General features: G+C 41.7%; 2 protein-coding genes across 4 annotated transcripts in view; both read right to left on the bottom strand.

Moving 5' to 3' along the window:
* Positions 1-250: 250 nt before the first annotated feature.
* EFCAB10 (EF-hand calcium binding domain 10) lies at positions 251-1,469 on the bottom strand. The gene is made up of 4 exons (XM_005148438.3): positions 1,336-1,469; positions 1,049-1,213; positions 743-827; positions 251-308 (listed from the first exon to the last, which is right to left on the bottom strand). Exons 1-4 carry the CDS (start codon positions 1,433-1,435, stop codon positions 272-274), a joined length of 387 nt encoding a protein of 128 aa, XP_005148495.2. The 5' UTR covers positions 1,436-1,469; the 3' UTR covers positions 251-271.
* Positions 1,470-10,457: 8,988 nt separating this feature from the next.
* ATXN7L1 (ataxin 7 like 1) overlaps positions 10,458-23,482 on the bottom strand; it is a 113,082-nt gene continuing 100,057 nt past the window's right edge. For all 3 annotated transcript variants that reach the window (XM_034062976.1, XM_031048333.2, XM_031048332.2), the window contains 4 exons: positions 22,881-23,002; positions 18,819-19,776; positions 14,602-14,676; positions 10,458-11,384 (listed from right to left, as the gene is read on the bottom strand). In XM_034062976.1, coding sequence (XP_033918867.1) covers positions 11,343-11,384; positions 14,602-14,676; positions 18,819-19,776; positions 22,881-23,002 — 1,197 coding nt within the window. In that variant the 3' untranslated portion in view covers positions 10,458-11,342. The remainder of the gene's footprint in view (positions 11,385-14,601; positions 14,677-18,818; positions 19,777-22,880; positions 23,003-23,482) is intronic.

The raw sequence follows: 23,482 nt of genomic DNA, 5'->3' as shown, positions 1-23,482 counted from the left end.
CAATGGCTTGTCTTTATTCATCTTAATATTTTTTTTACAAGTTTCTCCCTAAAAATTACAAAAATATTGTGGTATATTAAGAAAAGCAGTTCTAAAATGCCAGCCCTCCATGAGGTGGTAATCATGTTCTTGCCATTGGTCCTTTTCAGGTGGTTGCTATGACAGGGCAGGGTGAAAAAGAGAGGGTACCGCTTAAATCAGCTCTCCACTGCTGCCAAACCAGGAAAGAATTGAGCACAATGCCTTTTTAAATACATGTAGCAGACTGAAGCTAATGCACAGCCCAGCTCTCCAGCATCCTTTTCTTCCTAAGACAGAAAAAAAGGGGAATTTTAGTCACATAACACTGAGGATTATTAGTTTGCTTCCTTTCAGAGATTGCAACAGTTACCTAGAAATTGCGTCTAGAACAGTGCCTTGATCTATCATTGTAACTCAGAGCTTGTTTCACCTACAGCTGTGGTACCACCTTTGCAATCCTGCCTTACTGTTTCATATTTCTAAATCGGGATTTGACCCCCTGGGCCACCTGAGGGCGTCTGTCTGACCTGAGGGGCAGGTGAGTGAGAGGTCTGTGTTGAGGAAACTGCAGAGCAGGGTTCGGGTCGCACTGGTCACTGACTGACCCCTTTAATCCTTGCAATGCAAGTCCTTTGATTACACAGTCTTATAAAAATGAATCTCAGTAAATTATCCCCTGTGCCTATGCCCCACCCAGAGGAGCCCCTTCAGTTAAACTTACACTTCCTGTGTGAATACATCCAGTGTGACAATCGCATCATCTTCAATCTGTAGATCCTCAGTGGTCAGTCCCAAAGTTTTAAGAGCTAGAGTTAAGGAAAGAGGATTTCCTAAATTAGCCTCAAAGACTGGCCTAACATCTTCAAGTGACCTAGGTATAATAAAAGGTAAACAGATAACTTAAAAATACGTAACTCTCATCTTTCAGGTTGCACATACGCAGATGTGCGGATACATGTAAAATAAACCTGGGTGTAGCTTTGAAACCGTGTTAACGATTCAGTGCAGACAGTTATTTGGTACGTGCCTTCCCTGTACTGCGCTGCCGTTATGTGCCCTTGGCCCACCACATCCAGCAAGCTGAACATGGCCACCACGTTGGTCTCATCCATGAGGTTCGGGTACTCGCCCTCTGCTCTCCGCCCGGCCTTCACCTTTTCCAGCGCCTGGATCAGGAACTCCCGTGGGCTGTCTGCAGAGAACCAACACCGCGCACGGACACGGGGCCCTCAGCAGCAGCCGAGGCCTCGATCCCCTCCCTCCTCCCGCCGCCGCTCCCGAGGGCTCTGCAGCCGCCTGCCCCGCGGCGCCCACCGGGCCTGTGGTAGAGCACGAGCGCGCAGAGGCGGTGCAGCAGCTCGGGGACCCGGTGCCGCTGCAGGTAGCTGCGGCCCTGCTGCTCGCCCGCCGCCATGCTGGGTTGCTGGGACACCGCAGCCCTTAGCCCCGCCCCGCCCCGGGCTGCCTGAGGTGAGGTAAGGGCGGGTGGGAGCCGGAGCCCGACGCACACGGAGGGGCGGGCATCAGGAGCCGGAGCTGCGGCTCGGCTCGGCTCGGCTGGGCTCGGCTCGGCTCGCGGGCCGTGAGGCGAGTTCCTGGGGGCACTGAGCGTTGCTGACTGCGCAGCCCCGCTCCAGAGGCTGGGAAGTGGGAAGCAGAACCTTAACTCGCGCAGAAGTCAGCACCGGGACAGCAAAGCACCGCTCCCAGCGCGTTACCGGCGTGCTCCGCAGCCGCGTTCCTGCACAGGGAAAGGGACTCGCACGCTGTTGTTTTAACGTTTATGCAAGTCTGTCTCCTTCAGCCGCATTTCCCTCCGCAGGCGGTGATGCACGCTACACCCTCCGCTTCCACCCATCCCCTGAGCCCTTCCTGGGCTCCCTTGTTAAGGGTGGGCTTGGTTAATCCCAGCACAAGCGGGAGGACAGCGAAATGCTCAGCTGCCACCTAGTGACTGTGCGTGCTCAGCGGAGGCACAGAACCATGGAATCAGCACGGTGTGGGCTGGAAGGGGCATTAAAGCTGGTCCAGTTCCAACCCCTGCCACGGGCAGTGACACCTCCCACTAGAGCAGGTTGCTTCAAGCCCGGTCATGAACACTACTGGTATGATAAATGTAACTAGTGGATGGTTTTACGTTAACAGTCATTGCTGAGACTTGCAGCACAGCCTGATGAAGAGGCACCAAAGAACCTTTTGTGGTGCTACCCTATCTGAGTAGGAGAAAGATAATTGTGTCCCACTAAAAAAAATAAATCAAGCAACTCTACAAAGACATCGCCATCTGCCACCAAATAAAAATAGACAATGATAAATGAGCATATAGCAAAGAAAAGCAGCATTCCTGTGAAAAGTCTAGCACTACGTGTATTGAACTATTTGCCAAAACTAAAATACCACAAGACATTAATAGAATTCACCTTTTTTGATTCCTTAGAGAAAGTGTGGGAGAAAGGCAGCATCCAACACTGCAGAGACTGCACAGCCATGCTCTGCTATGCCCTGTAGTGATTTAAACTGATTAACTGCTTCCAGCGTTAATGAGTGCTGGAGAAACTGTAGGTTTGTAACTTACCTCGCTTGACAGCTACCTGGCAGTGATGGAAACCTGCTTGTCACAAGGAATGCAATTCATAGTTACTGCACCCATCCCTGCACTTGCCTTTCATATGCCTTTCAATAGGATTTGCTAAGGTTTTGTCCTAAAGAGTGATGGAGAAAGTGCAGATTGAAATGTGGAGAAGAAAGTAAAGCTTGAGCTGAGCAGAAAGGAGGAACAGAGACATGGTAAATACTTTGAAGAAATTGGTAACCTAAGGGTGGGAAGAAAGATAGGAAAGGAAGAAGCAAGTGAAAGACCAGGGAGAAAGGTAGGGAGGCAATTTGGGACAGGGAAAACAGCATCTGGCAAAGGAAGTTTCTCCTTTAGTGGTCAACAAAGATAACCAGTATAAAATACATATGTTGAAGGCTGGAATTCTATGAATAAACACAGGAATTGCAGATGAGACGTGTTTCTCTGAGGAATGCTTCAAAAGAATTACCAAAAGCAAACCCCAATTAAATTTACAACTAGGAAAAGTATTTTAATAAAATTCTGTTTCACTAAGAAAGCCCAATTTATTTCCTTGAAAAATGTTCCGATAATGAACCATGTATTTATTACTTCGTCTGGCTCCATCTTTCTACAGTCACCCATCTTGCAGGCGAAAACAGCACTCAGACCCCTCTCCCCTCCTTAATGTTCTTAAGCATATCCTTATATATTGTATGCGTCAGCTCCTGACTGTGTTGGTATCACTTCCCAGCCTCACTCCAGTGTGCTGCATCTTGTACTACGGGGCACTAAACTGGCCTCAGCTGTGCAGGTGCAGGCTCACAAGGGACAGGAAGAGCAGGTGACAATGAGTTCCTCTGACTGCTGCCCATGTCCTCAATGCTGTGTGAAGGCTGTGGTGCCAGCACAGTAAGGGACCCCTTTCTGACTCATGTTCAGCTCACCCACTGGCCCATCTTCCTGCTGTCACCTGGTGACACGGGGCTGTGCCTCCTGCCCAGGTGTAGGACACTGCATTAGTCTCTGATAAACACAGTGAGGTTCCTGTCAGCCCCATTTTCCAGCCTGTTGAGCTCCCTGAAGTACAGCCCTGCCCCTACTGTATCAATCAACTCCCTACCCTATACTTATTGTTACCCATGAGTTAGCAATCCATCCTAGCATCCAGGATGTCAGTGAAACCCTTCAGTGTTATCTGGCCCAGTATTACCCCTGAGGCATGTTACTGGTAACAACCAACCACCTGGACTTCAAAGCACTCACCTCAGCCCTCCAGGCCCTGCTGTGGAGCTGATTTTCCACCCACCTCACAGTCCATGCCGTGGATCCATATCTCTCCAATTTACTGTAAGAATACAAAAGCAGATGGTGCCATAGCCTTGCTAAGGTCAAAGTGAACACCACTCACTGCTCTCTGATCAGTACCAGGAGCCAGTCATTTCGTCACAGGCGGCCAGCAGGTTGGTCAGACATAGCTTCCACTTGATAAATCCACATTGTTTGAACACAGCTTCTAGGAGACTCTGTTCCATAATGTGCCTGGGATTGAGGTTGGGTTGAACAGCCTGTAGCTCCCTGGGTCTGTCTTGAAAATGGGCATTGCCTTTGCCTTTTCCCAGTCCTTAGAAACCCTGTTCCCTGTGATCTTTCAAGGGTGACTGCAGCCTTGCAGCGATAGCAGTCTGCAGCCTTGAATCAAGCCCAGCTTTCCCCACAGATTGGTGTGCATCCAGGGTAGTTGTCTTTATCTCAGGCTTCCACTTATGCAGGTGGGACCTCAGTCCCTAGCCTCTGCCCAAGGATCTGAGCACAGACCTTTTGAGTTAAAGCCTGAAGCAAAGGCAGCACCGAGTGGTACCTCAGTTGTTTCCATGTCCTTTGTCACTCGGCACACATTTTACTTAGCCTCCCTTCCACATCAAGGTACAGTGTCCTTCACATCCCTCACTAATTCCAGCTCCAGCTGAGCTTTGGCTTTCCTAGTTCTGCTCCAGCATGCCTAGGCAGCATTTCTGTACTCTTCCAGTGCAGCCCACCCCTGCTTCCACTGTCTGTATACTTGCCTTTTGGATTTAATGTCAGTCAGGAGTTCCGCATTCAGCCATGCTGACCTTCTCCCATGTCTGCTCAACTTTCTGCATGTGGGACTGGACTGTTCTTGTGCTTCAGCTGGCTCCCTTGGGCCCTTCAGGACAGTCTTCTGTGGGATTCTGCCAACAAAATGTCTGCAGGAGACAACATTTGCTCCCCTGAATCCCAGGGTCACGATTCAGCTTCCTCACTTCCCCCAGAACCCTCAGCTTTGCTTTCTCTCAGTCACTGCTGCCAAGGCTGCCACCAGTGTCAGTGTTCCCAGCCAGCCCTTCCTCACGTGTGAGCAGCATGTCTAGCAGAGCCCAACTCAGCTTGTGCAGCACTTCTGTCGAGAAGCTGTCCTTGGTGTACTAGAGCAGCAGCCTGGATCACTTGTGCCGCCACTGTGGTGCCAGCCCAGCCCACAAGAACAAGAGCCTGCAGTCGTAAGGCTAAGCTGTGAGTGCCTTTTTCTTTTTTCTTCAGCCAACTGCAAAATAAAGACTAAACCTGCCACTAAAAATCATACATGGGAAAAATGAAACATCAGGAAGTAGGAAAGTCCTTCCAGTCACTGATTACACAAATGCTAGTTTAGCATCAGGAGATGTAGTTCGTGCAGAACCAGCCACTTCCCAGTTCACTGAAAACCTGAGGAATTTTTACCCTAGAACCATGGTGGGACTCTTGCTGAAGGCAAAGGAATAAGAAGTTGCTTTGCAGGAGCCCTCATTCTTTGCGATACACAGCAGTTTTGTTTAAATGTGGCTCTGAGCCTATAGCTGTTAAGACCACAGATACTTTTATTCTAGCAGTGTCTGTAGAGCAAATTCACACCACACAGGGTGGTGGTGATCAGATCCATCTCCATCGCCTTAGTTTCTCCGACCACCCCCAGTCCAAAGAGAAACACTGTGAATAGAAAGGCTGGGCACGCAGTTAGGAAGCAAAAGGACGTGTGGGTTATGTGTCTCCGAAGGCTCATGTTACTGATCAGTAGCCTCAGTCTTTTCCTGGTTTTGACCATAATTCCACATGTCTTTTTTAATGGTAGCACTTCAGTCAGTGCCATGTAAAAGCAGCTACCAGAAAGAGGTCTTAGAGTACTTCCCGACATCCACATTTGATTGCAAACATGCACTTGGCTTGGTCTAGGTTAAGGAGCACAAATGGAGCATTTGAATGTTTTTCTTCAGCAGCATCCATGCTCAGGGTGAAGCTGCAGGTCTGGGAAGTCTCTGCAAAATAACATGAGTGAAAACCAGCTTTCTGCACCTTTGTGGTGTCTCTTTAGTAATGAAGCAGCAAGCCCAGTGTGCTGGTATTACTGCTCAGGCTTTGTGGTCCAAACACAACTCCTAAAGAGAATTAACAAGGAAGAAGTAACTCAAGGCAAGTTTAAAAAAAAACAAACCATAAACACCCCCTACTCCCAACCCAACCAAAAAGCCCCAAAACACATGACAACCCCTCCCCCCCAGCTGATTATACGGTCAGAAATAAAGAAAAAGGAAAACAAATAGTTGCAATTTAAGAGTGGAGCTGATCGGAAGGGGAAGTTTCTTGCACAGGCTGTGCAGAGTACCTTCAGAACTAAGGCAACAGGCCTCTATATTGTGTAGCTGTGGTGAGAAAGGCTAGAAGGTTGGGTCTGAGTGATCCTTTTCCAGTGACCTGTCTGCTTACCCATGACACAGCTCTGCAAATCAGCACCAAGTGTACCACTGGGAAGGGATGATGGTGTCTTTTCTGCAGTGATGGTTACTTACCCTGTCACCACTTCCTCTTCCGTCTCAGCAGGGCTCAGGCTGGAAATCAGCTGACAGACATAGGACTTGCAGGGTTTCACTCATGAGTTCATCGTGGCCATTCACTGCATTTACACCAATGGGCCTTTACACCTGTAGCATTCTGTAAATACACTTTGTCATGCTAGACAACTGCTCTGAGAAAGTGGTCTCTTGTGGTGTCACATAAACCACACTAGTAACTGCTCCAAGTTAATCAAACCCAGATTCAATTTCGTCTTTCAGGCTTGGGAAGTCTGCAAAGGGACAGCTGAGTGTTGTGCATCACCTCAAATCCCTACTGGTGTCTCACCCACAAATCAAGTTCTCCTGCATCCTGGCTGTTATTTTTGGCAAGCTCCGCTCTAACAGGGAAAGCTTCCCTAAAGCTTCCCTTCTCCCTTCTGTGGGGAGAGCAGATGACAGACCAGATCTCAGTATCTCTGAAGGGCAGCCATAAACAACCGAACACCACACACAGAAGAATCCAGCACTTGTCACTTGTGATGCATTACAAATGAGAACAAGAGTATCCATACCATCTACCATGGATTGTCCAGTCAACAGGCAAACAGGGATCTGCTGCTGAACTACTGACAGCTTTGTCTTTCTTCTACATCAGAAAGTATGTCTTAAAAGAGGTCTGTACTTGTTATGAGCAGTAGCTCTCTAGAGGTTCTAAAGGAGCAAACCAGCATAAAAATTTGCATGAAATAAACATTCTTGTGCTCTGAAATCTGAATCCATTGCATGAATCTCCTCCAAATATTTCTGGAATCAGTATTTGGCATTTCTTCCAGTTGTGAATCCTGACATATTTGGAAGAGTAAAACAGATACTCGGCACACACAGCAATGACTTTCTGCTAAAATAAATAGTTGTGTGATAAAACCAGAAGCACAAAACTTAGAGTGCAAGGAATAAGAAGTTACAATGTGTTCTTCTTCCCTCTGAAACTGGTGGCATTTAGGGCATGTTGGATAATACAAGCAACAGTACAGAGGACTGCTACAAACAAAATACTTGTGTAACCAAAAAAGGGTGGGGGAAACCAACTCCAAATAGAGAACAGCTTGTGAATCATTCTAACAAACCTGCAAGTGCTAAAGAATTACTTGGATTTCTATTTGGAAAACAGTATCTGTGGGTTTCGGCCTTTGTTGGCCATGGGCAAGCAACTCATAACTCACAGCTGCACTTTTCCATTGTCTTAGCTATTGCTTTAATATCTGTCAGCTGCTAGAAATAGCAAAGCAGCTTACAAACAGAATGTCACTCTTCATTGGACCTCTCTATCAGATGTAACTTCAGTATCTGATGTTGCTCCAGGATGTTGGGGTTTTCTTTACTGGAAAAGATAAACTCAATATTAACAAAAAAAAAGAAAGTTTTCAAACTATAGGCAGTGCAGACCAAGGCACAGATTGGACAGTAAAGAGGAAGTTCAGGATCAACTTTTCTCACAGGCAGCAGAACATGCAAGGCATCACACAAAATGTTTTACCTAGAAGGTAAAGTTTCTTCCTCTGAAGACTGTTCCCTGTACTGCAGGCACAGCTTTCCACCTCCCGATAGTTCTCAATGTATGCATACAAAAATGCAGCTTGCAGTCCAAATGTCTTGATTTTAAAACAGATCATACCTTAATTGTGAGTATCCTCCCTGCAGGAACATGGAACTCTTTATCTTTCCCAGACTTGCAGGAGAGGTTTGCTGCGAGAGAAAGAACTACAGTCCTCTCTGCAGAGCTGACAAGCCAATGGACAATTTGAGTCTCATTGATCTGTAATTGGAACAGGCTTTACACAGAACAGGAATCTTAACATCTAGACAAAAGTTGCATTTTCAGTATCAACAATGATAAAAAGCCTGGTTTTACATCTGTGCTGCCCACTGAAGTGAGAATTCCTAACTCCAGCGGCTGTAGCCAAGTTCATTTACACCGATAAGGAATGAGAAAATGCATTTAGCTAAGCAAAGGAATTGAAAAATGATTTATCAGTGCAAAGCCCTGAGCAGCTGATCATCACCCATGTCCTGGCATGTAAGTACAGACATACTGGAGGCAGGAATGCCAGAAATAATGCAGAGCAATTCAGCCCTGTACAGAGCTGGGCAGATCTTTATGCTACCAGTCAAGTTCTCAGTGCTGGCTATTGGCACAGTGTATTTCAGCATACGATACCTACCATTGTCACTCTGCACAGATGAATAATGACAAACGCATCTGTTTCTTACAAACATATAAATTATTTTATTTACAAAGCCATGTTACAAAAAAAAAAAAAAAAAAGGAAAAAAGAAAAAAAACAACCCCCCCAAAAAAAGAAAGCAAAAACCAAAAAATACAATCGCTCACTAGAGAATATCTCCAGGCCCGGTGCTGAACCATGGCAGTATCAATCAGATACGTTTGTTCTGGTTTTCCTCTTTTAAACTGTAAGCCATAGAATTTACTATTTACACCTACTTTAGACATTTATTCTGCTTACAATTATCACAAGCATGGAATGAATTCTATTTGATACTGCTAATACATAAAGGTGCAGGACAAAGAATGAAAATACTTAGTGTTACAAAATATGGATTGTAGAAAAGAAATTGGCTGTACAAGTTATGGCATTTTTTTAAATCTTAGAATGATTGGACATGCTTTCTCCAAAAGTCTTCTGGAAAAGGTTCTAAAATCTGTAGTAGGAAAGCACAATATAGCAGGTGCAAATTCATTTCTGTGCAACAACAGTTATTTAATATATCCCATGACTGACCAGCTATGCAAAACCCACAGAGTTTTGTTAAAGTGCCATGGGTCAACAGCATAACAAAATATAAGGTGTAAATAGAAAAATTTCTTTTTTTCTTCTTTTTTTTTAAAACAATAGTTCACTGAGAATCAGCAATAATAGAATATGCTGTATAAACTATTCTCTACAAAGGTCGATCAGCACTATGTACAATTGTTACATCGATACAAAAGAAGGCATACAAGTTATCCAAGTCGCTTTTTATGGCTGACGGGCCTATGCATTGCGAATGTGTAACAACCAAAGCTTCTGAGCCTCTATTGCTGGAAACAAATCACACGATTTTCAGGCAAATGGGGAAGAAAAAGAACTACTGAGTGGATGCTACGCTAAGAATGCATTATAGGCTGGTCCAGTTTGTCTCCGGATTTTTTTCCCAATGTTTATTTCCATTTCACTTTGCAGGCTGAAATTTTTGATCCATAGAATTAAACAATGCTTCTCTGATAATGAAAGAACACCGTGGGGTTTTAGTTCACACTTAACTCTCCTGAAATGCTGTCAGGTGTAAGCCAGTTGAAAAAACATTTAAGCAGCATTCAAAGGACAGGCTCCATTTTCCAGCTTTCCAATTAAAAGATGCATGGATAGAGCTAAAGCTTCCTAAAAACTACAAAATCGCTCCTTCAGTCATTGATTAGCATTATTTCTCAGAAGCAACCACTGAATCTCCCAACCACTGTTTTCTCTCAACGACTAGAAATAGCAGTTCATTGATTACAGAGGATGACTTTGTGACTGAGATTTTTAAACTCCTGCAGTTTTAGAACTCAAAATAAATTAAAGGAAAGAAAGAAAATAATCCACACAGCACTGCTCCTACAACTGAACGAGACAAAAATTGTGCAAAAATAACCAAGATATGTACACATATTTTTTTTTTTCAGTCTGAAGAAATGTACAATAAAAACATAATTCAAAGAACATCTTAAAAATATAAACATTGCTTCAACTTTCCTAAGTTTCATACTGTTTCTGAAACTATGGCGGTCAGTTAGCTCTGAAGTATAGCAAAACATAAATTATTACAAAATTAACACTATAAAAATTTACTTTAAGAATATTTCTAAACTTTTTCAAAGGGTCCGACCTTGTTTATAATTGCTTCAACTTTTTTAGCCTTAAAATTTGCCTTAAGCCTTCTTTTTTTAAAAAAGAAAGTAGTAATAATCTCCCTATTTGCAGTCTCTCGCCTTCCCCCCCGCCCCCCCCAAGATGTAAATAAACCAGCATATAAGTGCACTTTTAACACTGTAGAAAGAAAAATTAACTGCTCTGTTCTATTGTTCCAGTATTGGCTTCCTGATTAAAAAAATCTATCTTTTATTAAAAAAATTATTCAGTAATCCTATAAGAAACACTGTCAGTGCAATTCTATTAATGCAAGCCAATCTGTTCAACTCCTGCCCTTGCAAACCCAAACTGTTCACTGAAGTTATCAAGCGCCATGATCTTGAGGGTCTACAAATCCACCGGGATACGGGGATGTTATACGCTGAGCCCCTGATAATGTTAACTACAGTTTGGTGCAAAAATCCGCTCTGCATTGATTGAAGTGGAGGTTCCTTAAGAGCCTGATCCTGGAAGAGGCTGAACACTTAGGATTCCCATTGAAATTATTAAATGCTGTAGGTACAGAGCACCAGTCAGGATTAGTCCCTAAAGTTGCAGTGCCCCAGCTGTTTGCAAGTTACTAAGAAATGCACTCCATTTTTATCCATAGGACAAGCTTAAATACAGAATTACTGTAATTTTTATTTCATGAAAACATTTGCAGATCCTTTAAATTAACTCAAATCATGATCTGGATTTCTTTTGTTTTTTTGGAATGTCCGTTGTGTTCTGGTAAGGAAAAAAAGGGAGCATTGCAACGCTAACAGCTTTAAAAGGCATGAAACATAACCAAGCAGAACGCACAGATCAGTGGCAAATACAAGTGAAAAACTAAACAAATCACTATTACAGTTGTCTGTAAATTTAATTCTCTTTAAAACCACAAATTCATAAAAGGTTAAATCCATCTGCAGGACATAGAAAAGAAAAACCCTGTGGCGTAGGGCTGCTGAGAGCTAGAGATTATAGGCTGGTTCCTTTTCCTTGTCATGGAAGAGTCCTTATTCTACCAGTCCGGTTTGACGTCTTCTAGAAGAGAAACCAGAGCCAGGTTCAAAATCACAGAATGTCTTCCAGCACAGAAAACTTAATAACATCTGACACAACTCAGAGTAGGAATTTATTTCAAGTCTCTGAACTGAATTCCCTCCCTGTTTACTGATTACATTTAAGGAAAGGAACTGCTTTGAATAAACAGCGTATTTCCTTCTGGGACTGTCTGCTTTTAGTAAGCTTTGGTGAATCTCATGTTCATTAACTTGGTGTATCATTACACATAAAGACGAGAAATTAAACAGACAACTCTGAAGAATCTTTTCCTCTACACAGCGTGTTTCCATGCAAAAGGAATCCCCATACAGCATACACCTTGTCACCTCCCTTAATACAATGATCTAGTTACTCAGTATTTAAAAAACACCACATACTGAGGTCTTGAAGTGTTAACACATTCAGGCACTATGAAGACAAAAACATTTGATTAGTTACAAACCTAGAACAAGGATAAAAACTGGAGAAAACAAGCTTGTGAAAATTTGCATTAACAGGCACAAATAATTTGACCATAAAACTACTATTCCCTTAATGTTTGTTAAAAACCAAGCAGCTTTTGTAGGGAAAAGTAGTATCTTTTTTACTTAAAGCAACAACAGTTGGAAAACCAGCCACACTTTTCTGTATACAAGCCCCTGTTCAGGTTTCAAACAGATGCAGCAACATTCAAATGAAACATGAACTGAGAACAATTTGCCTGAGTTTAACCTGACCGAGTTTAACGTGATGGGACAGAGCAGCCAGGCCCACAGCAGTCACCCTCACACTCCAGCAGTCCCCACAGGAGTACCTCAGAGTACAGCAGGCTTCCACAGATGCAGCAAATGACAGAAAGAAACCACTAGTGTGAAACCAGAACTGCCACAGGCACCTTTATCTCACAACTTAGTGATGAGAAACACCCAGTTACAGGTGGCAGGTGACTTTGAGAGCACTGCTGTGTTGGAAGGTTCAGAGCACTTAGGTTGGAAGGTGAGCAGGAAGCTGCCTTTCCCAGCAGGACTGCATGCAGGTGACCATGTCTGAATGAGGCTCAGTTGACAGCCTCCTGCAACTTCCCAAATCCTCACTCTCACCCACTCAACCCCACGTGGAATTAAGGAGCCCTCTCTCTTCTTTTAAGGGACAAAAATCTCCCTTCTTACTCTTCCTATGCACCAGCAGACAATCCCAATAGGTTGCCTGAACAGGCAGTACAGTGGAGGCAGATCAGTAACTGCTCTATAAGCACATTTAGCTTGACAGCTGCAATTCTACTTCAACTGCATTGTTAAGTCTGTTGCTCTGACTTGTATTCATGAAAACTTGCTTGATTTTCCAACTCTGAACCCCACCATATAGCAGAGATTGCCTCTGCCTACACCCCTCACTTCACTTGCACTCCCTGATTATCACAGTTATAACACGAACATTAAAAACAAGAGAGCTCATGTTCCTCATGTAATGTATTTACTGACACAGCATTTACTTGAAGATCCTCTTACTGTTACCTAATTAGTAACGCCTTTTATAAAGAAATATTATAGCACACTTTTAGACTGAAGTTTTGAGTCTATTCAGTTACTAGATTGGAGATGAAAGCTGTCAACAAAGCAGCTCAGGTTTGTTTTGACAGTGACAAGCATTTATTAGATAGGCAATCATTATTCATGGTTCCAAATGCTAAAATCCTGTGTTAAAGAAAAAAATTAATAACACTTAATACATCTTAATGTTTTTGTATTTGTATTCTGAGCTCCATATTCAGCTACCACACTGACAGAAACATCATCTGAACAATATGGAGCTTGTGGGGCTTCAACCAAGCAAACACTTCTATTTTTGATAAAGTTGCAGAAACAGACAGCTGAAGAGCTCAGCAATAGCCTCTGTTTACAGAAGGCTGCCACAAAATGAATGTTTTGTACTGTTAGGTTTTCCCCACGGGATGTAGGCAACTGATCCCAACACTCTGCTCCTCCTCTACCATCTATTTTATACTAACACTGGAGCAGGAGGTTAAAGCAAAAGCATCTTTGCACTTCAGAACAGCTTTATCCCATGGTTGTTACTGGCAGGTGGATGACAGTGTCTCACACAGGAAAATGCCAGTCCCTAGAAGTATGAAGAAACTTGGCACTCTTTTCTCTTCACAGTAGTTCTATATGCTGCTTTGCATTCAGCACCAAAAGAAAACAATAACTGTATTGTTTCATCTTAAGATGTGACTGATCCAAAGTATTTTTAAGGGGGTTACAGCTGTGGGTTACTACAACCGTTACTATTCTTTTCTTTCACAGCAGAAACTAAGGAGCACATATAGAGTAACTACTCCTGTATAATTTAGCCAGAATACAGAATAGAATTCTAAAATACTGTCTGGTCCTATAAGAAACCCCTCTGGAATTGCTGTTTACTTGTGGCTACATCCTGCTGAGGTGTGAAATCTTTTCATATCAAGGATCTTGATAAAAAGTTCTTGATAAACTGCTTAACTGGGAGAGTCAAACAGTAGGGGCCATATTAGAAAACTAAACTCCTCTATCAGTCCTGCAGCCAGATGAGGGCTGGATCACAGGTCCAGTGCCTGTCCTCACAAAAAGCTGAGCTACAGAGTTTCTTACCTTTACCTGACTCATAGTCTGTGTGATGAAGAGCTATGGTGGGAGTGCTAACGATTTCTCACAGTCAGAGAACAAGTCGGATTATGCTTAGCGAAGTTATGTTTTCAGATTAGTTTCTCTGAATAGCCAAGTGCCCTGTCTTCTCTGTCCGGGTCTGTCCTCCCTCCTGCTTTCACTTGTGGCCTGTTTTTAAATGCTGACCCTCCTGTGCCAGTGTGGGGACTCTGCTATGCCATCTCACTCAGCAGGGGAGGCTGGACAGAAAACCCACATTTGCCTAAGCTGGATCTTGCGCAGACACTGCTGCTGCTGCTCAGTTTGTATCACACCAAAGCAACAGCCAGCGAGCAGCACATAAGCCAGTCGGAGGTGTATTACAGGTACAAAACAAGCAGGAAACTTGTTATTCATAAATCTCGGAGGAGAAAGTAACTGGAAAAAAAATGATGTGAGAGGAGAAATCTAATGTCAGTTCATCGGAAGACAGCTTCTATAAGGAACTTCATTCATAAAGAAATGGTATTTTAAGGTTTTACAGTATCAAGTATTTCAAAACTGCTTACAGACACTTTTTTTTTAAAGCAACTTACTTGTCTGTTGTGTACAGGGTTTGATGTACTCGAAGGACTGGACTGTGACAAAGCTACACTGCTATTTTTTCCAATCTGAAAGACATTAATTGAGCAGTATTGAGAGGCATATTTGTCAGTTGAACGCAGATGCTGGAAATGGCTTTCTCTTTCCTGTGTAAAGTGGCACTAATTGCTTTGCATTTGGAACACAGGTATTTTGCTACGGCAAAAGATACACTTCAGATAGAATTATAATTATCTCTCAGAGCCTGTATACTTTAAATAAATTCTCAAAAGGCACATAAATACTATTACAGGTCAGAAAACAACGTAAGAAACAGTTACCTAGGGAATATAGATTGCAAAGCCACACCTCTCTACACTGAAATGACAGTTTGTCTAGTTCCTGGAGACACTTGGTGCAGCTATCCAGCCACTGCCACAGCACAGAGTGCTCACCCTCACAGACTCCCCCCCAGAGAGCCTCCCTGCTGCTGGGGAGTTTAAAGCAAGAGGCCAAGCACCACAGCGTGCCCAAAGGTATTCCATTTTCTTCCTTATAGAATCTTCTTTTATTATTATTGCTCAATAATGCAAATATTAACCAGAAGAATCAAGCTCCAGAGGTTTAAATTTGCAATTATATGAATTTACTGCATCAGAGAATTTCTTTGGGAATGAGTGCAAACTGACAGTATACACACACACACGTTTTAAAAGTACTTCATTAAAACATTGCAATAGTCAATCTGCTTATTTCAATGCTTGAGACATTACAGCATTTCAGCACTCTGCAAGAGCAGTCTGCCCAAGGTTTCTCTGCAACGACCCATACACATACTGTAGATATCTCTGTGGTGGTACAAAAGGGAAGCCAGCTGTTAAATCAGAGGAGTAAGTTCCTCAGGGGTTACAAGGCTGACAGAAATGAATCTGCAAAGGGCAGATGACTGGAGTTTGAACAGTTATTCACAAGGTCAGTGGACTTCAAGCAACATCAATTTTAGCTATTTGGTAGAGAGGTAGCAAGGACCTGCCTTCTGAACAGGGAGAAATGCAGTTCCAAGTTTCTTACTGAATAGACTGGACTGTGGCACTGACTGGCGGGGTGTTCACCAACATCAGTTTTCTCCTTCCCTTCTGCAACATCATTTGTTATTTGGCTATCTCACATATATATGAAAGGCAGCCTTTGTCTCCCTCTCCATATCAGCCCTTTCTCAGACTGTAACTATTTAAAACTGCGTTCTCTCTTCACATGCTATCCAGAATTGTTTAAAGTTTTTATTTACAGCCAGTTCTAAGGCAGCTCTTGAGGTGCACAAAGAGTAAAAAGGCTAGGCCTCTGCCTGTCCTGGTCCCTTTAGCTTGCTGTTTTGCATGCCACAGCTGTTCTCTAGGTAGTAATCTGCTTTTCCTCAAGTATACAAACATTGACCAAAGATACACAACCTTGTAGTCTTTCCTAGCCACTCAGAACATCATGATGCTGCAAATCTTTCTTCTCTACAACCACCATTAGGACATCCATAAACCCTTCTGTAATAAAACCCACAACAACCACTAGGAAATTGACTTGCTGAGATCCTAGAATCCTGAGAGGGAATGTTCGGCCTCTTTAGGCTTTCACTCATGCAGTGCTGTTACAACTAACAGCTTGCCTCTGGACATGGGGCAAAGCAAGCAACAGCACAGCTTGCAGCACTGAGGTTGAGTTTGGAGCAGCTTCATTCAGGGTGCAGTGCCTCAGACAAGGGGCGAAATCAGGCAGACTGAACAGTTACAGCATTCCATGAAGATAAGAATGATTCCCCGTCGTGTTGGGTCTTTAATGATGGCAACACCATTGCAAAAGGACTAGGGTGAGGCCAAGGTTCAAATCCTTTTCCTTTTTTTTCTCTTTTGACAATAAAGTATGCTTCAAAACCCAACTGTTAACACTTTCAGTTATTATCTATCTAGGCCAGACCTGATTTGAATTAGAAAAAAAACCAAACTGAGCCTATGTGACTTGATCTCCTTCCTGTGTTCTTAGTCTCCTAATTTAATTTGCTCTATTACATCAGGGAACAGGGGCAAGATTTTAAGTAATGCTGATTTTTCTGGTGTAATTTTTACTGGGATTGAATTTCTAGAACACTGCAAATCAAAACAGCCAAACTTCAAAGTGATTTCAAGTACTGTATTCTCCAGAGCTTTAATATTCACTTGTAGAGTATGGAATATTATTTGACCCACATGCTTAAGTGGGTACAAATTTCATTTATTTAGAGCACAAATAAACAATAGAAAACGTCTATTTTGTATCACATACAATTCTGTATCCTTGTCAGAGACAATGAGCTGCCAGACAGGCACCTGAAACACAAACTCCACTTTATCTCATATTTTTGAGTACTAACGTAGCTCCAAAGACCAGCAGCGCAAGAGGAAAGTGTGATCAACTTTCACATACATATATGCACATATATGCACGTATGTATATATATATGTGCAGGTACCTGCACGTGTATAGAAAAACCTGTTTAAAAATCTGAATTTCATTACACATTACATATATTTAAGCTTTTACTTAAAGAAAAAAATATTAGTGTGAATTACATCTTTACAAATACACAGAAAAGACATCTGACTGATCCTCTGAGGTTTATTTACTTCTATTACTGTGCAACCTGCTGAAAGACATCAAAACCAAACAGGAATGTCCCACAGGAACAGACTGAATCACTAGGGGAGGCAGAATTAGAACGTGGAACCTCCTGTTTGTATCTGCAAGCCTTCGTTAGACGGCTCTAGCTACAGATGAAGTCTGTGTACTGTGAAAAGACGATACAATCCATTTCCTACGACCCATGTTTGTACCAAAGTAACTATTTGTACTTACTTTTTCTTCCCACTTGAGATCGTGTATCTCAGGGCAATTTAATCTTTTTGGGCCCATACGTATTTCAAAAATCAGATGTGTGACAGAATGAAAAGCGTACAGCATCCTCCACTGACTGCAGTGACTTAGAGATCAGTTCTCTTTGCAGGACACATTTAAAGGGCTTGAAACAGAAAGACAATGCTACTATCCATTTTTAAAAGCCAAATAAGTCATCTCAGTTCCACCTCTGCTGGAAGTTGGAAAGACAAAATACACTTGCTAAGCCATTCTCTGAGATCTTCATTCTGTCTGCTGTACCAGCTTTACAATTCAGTAATACCCCTCTGCCACTCCCATTTCTGTCTGCTATTACCTATGGATTCCTTTCTCAAGATCCTACCCTCTCCATTTCCAAATTCCATTTTATGTGCAACATCCTTAGGAAATGAGTTTCACAAACAAACAAAGTCTTCCTAAGCTCCTTTCTCTGGATTTTTTAAGGTATCCTATTTTCTATGGTTTTTTCTTCTTGACACCTGGGTCAAGCTGTGTTTTCTGTGCAATGCACAGCACTGGACACGGCAGCAGAACAAATAGTAGATCATTATAAAGATCATATTGGAAGTTCTTCCACCAAATTTTACTTCACATATACTTTTGTCCTTATATACCAACAAAGAAAGAGCAGTCAAAGCTCTACTGCTAGTGACAGTGAAGTAAGAATGTGTAACCTTCTCTGCTGCATTGACTTCAATGAACACAGGCACACTACAAAAGATAACCAAATGTTAAAGGTCATCTTGGTTAAGATCTTAATTTCTTCATGTTTCCTGTTTCAAACAGGAAACTGCACCTGAGGTCAGGCACCTCAGACCCTCTGCAGGGGAAAGGCAGATGTAAGCCTTATACATCAGAGCAAAGAGGAGACTTGTGTAACATTAACAAATGAATCAGCCACAAGTTTGGGAAAAAGAAACAAACAGAAATGCTGACTCTTATCTTCCTGTTTTAATGACACCATTTATTTCAGAGATGAGAATTAAGGTAAAAAAATTAATCTCTAAAAATTCTTTATCCATTCTGGACATTCCATTTCACTTTCAGAGATACAAATGGCTACTTTATTAATTGAATAAAAAATCTCATTAAAATATTTACGAAAGTAGATATATATATATATTTTAAAACTCTAAAAACATCTTTCTCTGATTGGTACAAAACAAATACAAATATGTTCCTGTATTAACCTATGAAGTAAGTTGTGTGATGGAAACCAATCTGAAGCAAACACAGTATTTTCTTTTCAGAGTGCATAAAATATTTCAAATCAGACATGACCTGCATAAAAATAACTGGAAGAGTCCCTTACCTGCCGAGAGATGGAGCTGCTTGTAGGATCTGGCACCGCAGAAATAAGGTTGGCAGTGCTCTTTCTATGAACACTATTCATACCAGGCATTTTAGTGATTTTACAGGCTTTGCTACTAGAACTAGAGTTTTTACGTTTTTTTCCTTCTGATTTGTCAAAAGAAAGGGGTAGAGAAGACACTGCGTTATGTGCTCCCAGGGAGTGGTCCCCTGAGTGATGCACAAGAGAAGATACAGACAGATTAGAAGAGTCAATACTGCTTACTACCATGCTCATATGTTTCACTGAGTCTGTTGAACTACTTGATAATGAAGTCCGTCCTGAGGGCTCCGATTTGGCACTGAGTGGGCTTGTTCCGTTATTTGTATTGTGCACAGACATACTGTTATAGGAAGATGTAGCCTGATAGGAGTTCAAAGTCGAACTGGGGTTCAGGACACAGTTCTTTTTGTGGGACCCTGAAAATGAAGACGAGGAAGATGTCTGCAAAGATAATGAGGACGATGACGATGATGATGAGGACGACGACTGCGGCTTTTTCTTTTTGTTACTTGAAGACTCATCACCCCGAGATGACAGGTCTTTCACTTTTGAGGATTTGCTGGTTTTTGTTTTGGATGGCTTGTGGGATGGGGAAGGGATGACTGCTGGCACTGGTGACACAGCTGATGGTGCCTTGAAAGTTGAGTCCATGATACTTAGGCTTGCAGCCATGTGAGGAAAAGCTGTAGTGTGTGACATAATGGAATTCGTATCTGATGTTGTCACGAAGGCTGCATTTGATAACATGGCTGATGTCATTAGGTAAGAAGAAGAAGTGATTCTGGAACTGATAGGTGTTGAAGGAATATACACCGCACTGGGGGTGCTGAAAGGCTGTAAGACTGATGCTGGAAAAGGAGTGGAGACGTGTGCTGCTGGAGAAGGCATGGGACTATCTGCCGCAGGAGGAATTTTCCTAAATAAAGAAGAGGGATAGGGAGGGGAAAAGAGAAAAAAGAAGGAAACATTTAGATACATAAAAAAATCCACCTGAACAATGCATATAGGAAACAACTTCGGAGAAGGACCAACTTGATAAAACAGGCAAACCTAGATCACTCCAATGTTGATACCTATTCTACCGTTCACATGTATTTTCATATTCACCAGTCAAAATTAGCTCTGCATTCTACAGTTTAAAAATGCTTTTGCTTATGATTTTTCCTCTCTCATTTTTAACCTGCAATTCCATTATGAGGTTTCCTTGGGATTTAATACAAACAACAAACCCTAAACCACAAGTGTATTGCAAAAATTTGGGAAAGCTGGATTGTGAAGTACATTTTCCTAAAACCTAATTTTGAAATGGGGCACATTAAATCTGTGAAGGCAGCAGAGACCTAACAGAGGCTGATTAGATAAAGAACCATGCAGCGTCATTTTCCCTATACAATTCTGTCATGGCACATGAGTCCTAAACTGTGTAACTCAGTTAAACCAGAACTGAGCTCCACTTCAGCACAAGTGTCCCATGTAGCAATTATGTGCATTGCGCTGGAATTTAATCACTTTATTATGAATTTAATTTCCTTTTTTCCTCTCCTGTTTTACCAAACAAATAATACGAATAAAATGCCTGATGCTGGGCTCTATAGTGATCCTAGGCACTCTGTTTCACTCGTTGTGTATGTTTTGTTTGAAAGTTCAAGTTATGGAACTGTTTCCATACCAACCTAAACTCGCAGGTTAGATCTGATGAGGGTAGTAAATGAGCCAGTTCTGGGTGGTTGTGAAGTACTTAATCACTGAGCTTAAAGAGGAAAGCTCATCCCTTTCCAAATGCAGTGGTATTCCCAACAGCTCATCTGGGAGCTGGTTAGATGGGATTAGCTAGGTAAGTTACTGATCAGTTTCACTGATATTGAAAAATTGAAAAATTATTAAACAAAGCTTGATAAGAATTATAACTAGTTGAGTACTATTCTGAGAATAAAATCTAATAATAATTCCTGTGGAATTAGTAGAATGTATTCAAATTCCTTTCTGCTCAGCCATCATCATCTATTATTTTATCTAGCTCAGTGTTAACAAAGAACCAGACTTCTATAACATCTCTTGGAAAATTATGTGAGCTTTTCTCATTATTTAGAATACAATTTAATTCACAGTTTAATCCTCTTTCTCTTTGTTAAGAAGCTGTACATCACCATAACTCTGCCCTTGTTATCCTCACTACTGACACCTTGTTAGCTTTAAAGGCTTACTCTTGCCCTCAAAGAAGTATGACAAAAGAGCAGCACTGGGTGTGCTGTTTTATCATAAATCAAATCCTAATTACAAGTGCTCTCTCCTGGTATTCCTCCTTTGGAGACTGTCAGACAGAACACTGTTTATGGCACAGTTACATAAGGGATTACATACAGTTCATGTGCCAGAAATGAGGAAGTCCTACTGCCTGCAACTTGCTATGTGAACAGAGCTGTTTCTCAGGAAGGGCTGATAATTCTTACTCACCTTTGTCAAGTACTTTGAGAACTAGGGATAAAAAGTACTTTGCAAATGTTATTACCACTCTCGAAACATGGCCTGGTATCTGTGTACCTGTAGCTCCAACTACAGAGTTGCACAAGCACCAGTTATAAAACAGCTTTACCCATACTCCTGCTTGGGGAAGACAGGAACAAATCAGTCTAGAGGAGGGTTGAGGACAACAGAAGAATATAATAGGGGTTAAGCACTGTGAGCTTCCTGTGTTACACAGACAAGTAAGTACAGACGGAATTTGTTAAAATATTAGAGATTACATAAATGGCTAGAATTTGGGAAAACATTTACAACTGGATTTAATGGGAGCAGGATGAGGCCTGTTTATTTCTTGTATCATGTAACTACTACAGAGGTTATTTTTGGTTTTTGTGATAGTAGTGGTACTAGTGACACATTTTGTTTGTCTTAACAAACAAAGCCAATAGATAACAAGTTTTAACCTTCTTATTTAAGAAAATTAAGTAGTTTTATTTGAGGAAGGTGACAGACACTAGATAACAGCCAAATTTACAAAGTAGAAGAGAGAAACCCCCTTGAAGATCAAGCATGATCTGTCCCTAAATAGACATGACACTGGCCCTTTTATGGCAAACCCAACCATTTCTAAACTATGTCTCCCAGCACAGTAGCACTGTTATCATCAAGTTACCAGGTTAGTCAGACAAGCTGAGCTTTAGTGTTTCAAAAATATATTTAAATAAAAGTCAAACCTTGTTTACCTAATGGCTGCCATCCAATGAATATAACATAGTCCTGATAACAAACAGTGACATGAAACACTGCACTTTAGTGTCATTACACTGCAAGTATGCACATGCTGTAGCAGAATACCCCCCAAAAACCCAACAACCCTACCTGCAGATGGCATGAGCTTTTCAAATAGACTTTTTTTTTTTTTAAGAATTAGCAAGGTTTTTATTAGTGCAGTCTATTTTCATGTACCTGTGCAGCCAAAGCCTATAGTGGTTGGAACTTGCACATACGATATAGAGGGGCTTCAACGGTGAGTAATAATCAGAACTTTAAGACCTCACGGCCACCAAGGGCACTATTGACTAAAAAACTATCACATTCCATCTTACACACAGGCAAGTGTGTACCGAGTTCCTGATCTTACAAAACACAAGTCTTACAGAGCAAACTCTGAGTGGGTGATAAGAGTGCATGATACAGGTTATAGAAGTCTAGGCAAAATCTAACCTGTGTTATAAAACTATGTGATATCAAAGCATATCTCCAAACCCAGAAAACACTGAGTTTTAATGCTTTAATGTTAACTACTGAATTACTCCTCCCCAGATTCAGAGAGGCTAAAAAAAAGTGCTAAATCTGGCGTAAATTTACATCAGAATAGAAGATTGTTCGGTTGTGCCTGTGTATTACTTAAGAGAGAAGAGAAAATCTGTACTTGTATTACTGCTATGCCTTAATACAGAGGTAACTTTACAAATGCTTCCCATGGAGTGTTTAATTTAGATGTTTTACAGAACTAAAAATGTTAAACTACCCACCAAGTGTAAAACCCCCACTTACTTCCACATCTGTGAGTTCAAGTGTTTTTCTACCATGGAGTTTAGCGCAAATCGAAAATGGTCCCATCTTCTGTCAAAGACATAGTACCCTCTTCCCATTAAGCGACTGCCGTATGAACAAAACTGAAAGAAAAGATATTTCAACATTGCTTAAAACCTATATATCTACATTATAAAATATCAATTTATAGATCAAGGAACACCTTTGTAATTTGTATCATGCACATAAAACACCTTTAAAAAAGGTGAGTTTCACTACCTACGGCATAAATACTTTTTTAATGATATACAAATATGTGCACAATGTTTCAAGTCAGTGTCAAGTATACTTTGTATTTCACTAACAAATCAGTTTGCTGTCAGGCACCTGTGTGCAACAGGAAAAGAATATAAATGCTGAGGTAATGTTAAGAATCAGTTCTGCCTACTAATACTCTTTACTGCCTCTGAAAGATGGTTTCACCATTCTGTATACATCAAATCTCATAACTGTGTAACAGGAATAAAAACATAACTGAAGAGGAAAAAGGTGCAACAAGAATGTCTTTAGTATCTACTTAATAAATAAACCAGTGACAGGTTGGTAAATGTATAACTATGCAT

Source organism: Melopsittacus undulatus, chromosome 5, assembly GCF_012275295.1.
Source record: "Melopsittacus undulatus isolate bMelUnd1 chromosome 5, bMelUnd1.mat.Z, whole genome shotgun sequence".
NCBI classification, from domain to species: domain Eukaryota; kingdom Metazoa; phylum Chordata; class Aves; order Psittaciformes; family Psittaculidae; genus Melopsittacus; species Melopsittacus undulatus.
Note: the sequence above shows the minus strand (reverse complement) of the source record. Positions and strands in the feature narration are given on the sequence as shown.

Coding starts and splice junctions, on each gene's coding strand:
- EFCAB10 (XM_005148438.3), bottom strand. CDS start 1,435: ATGGCGGCGGGCGAGCAGCAGGGCCGCAGCTACCTGCAGCGGCACCGG. Junction 1,214..1,335: donor CGTGCTCTACCACAGGCCCG/GTGGGCGCCGCG, acceptor GGTTCTCTGCAG/ACAGCCCACGGGAGTTCCTG. Junction 828..1,048: donor GGCAGCGCAGTACAGGGAAG/GCACGTACCAAA, acceptor CCTTAACTCTAG/CTCTTAAAACTTTGGGACTG.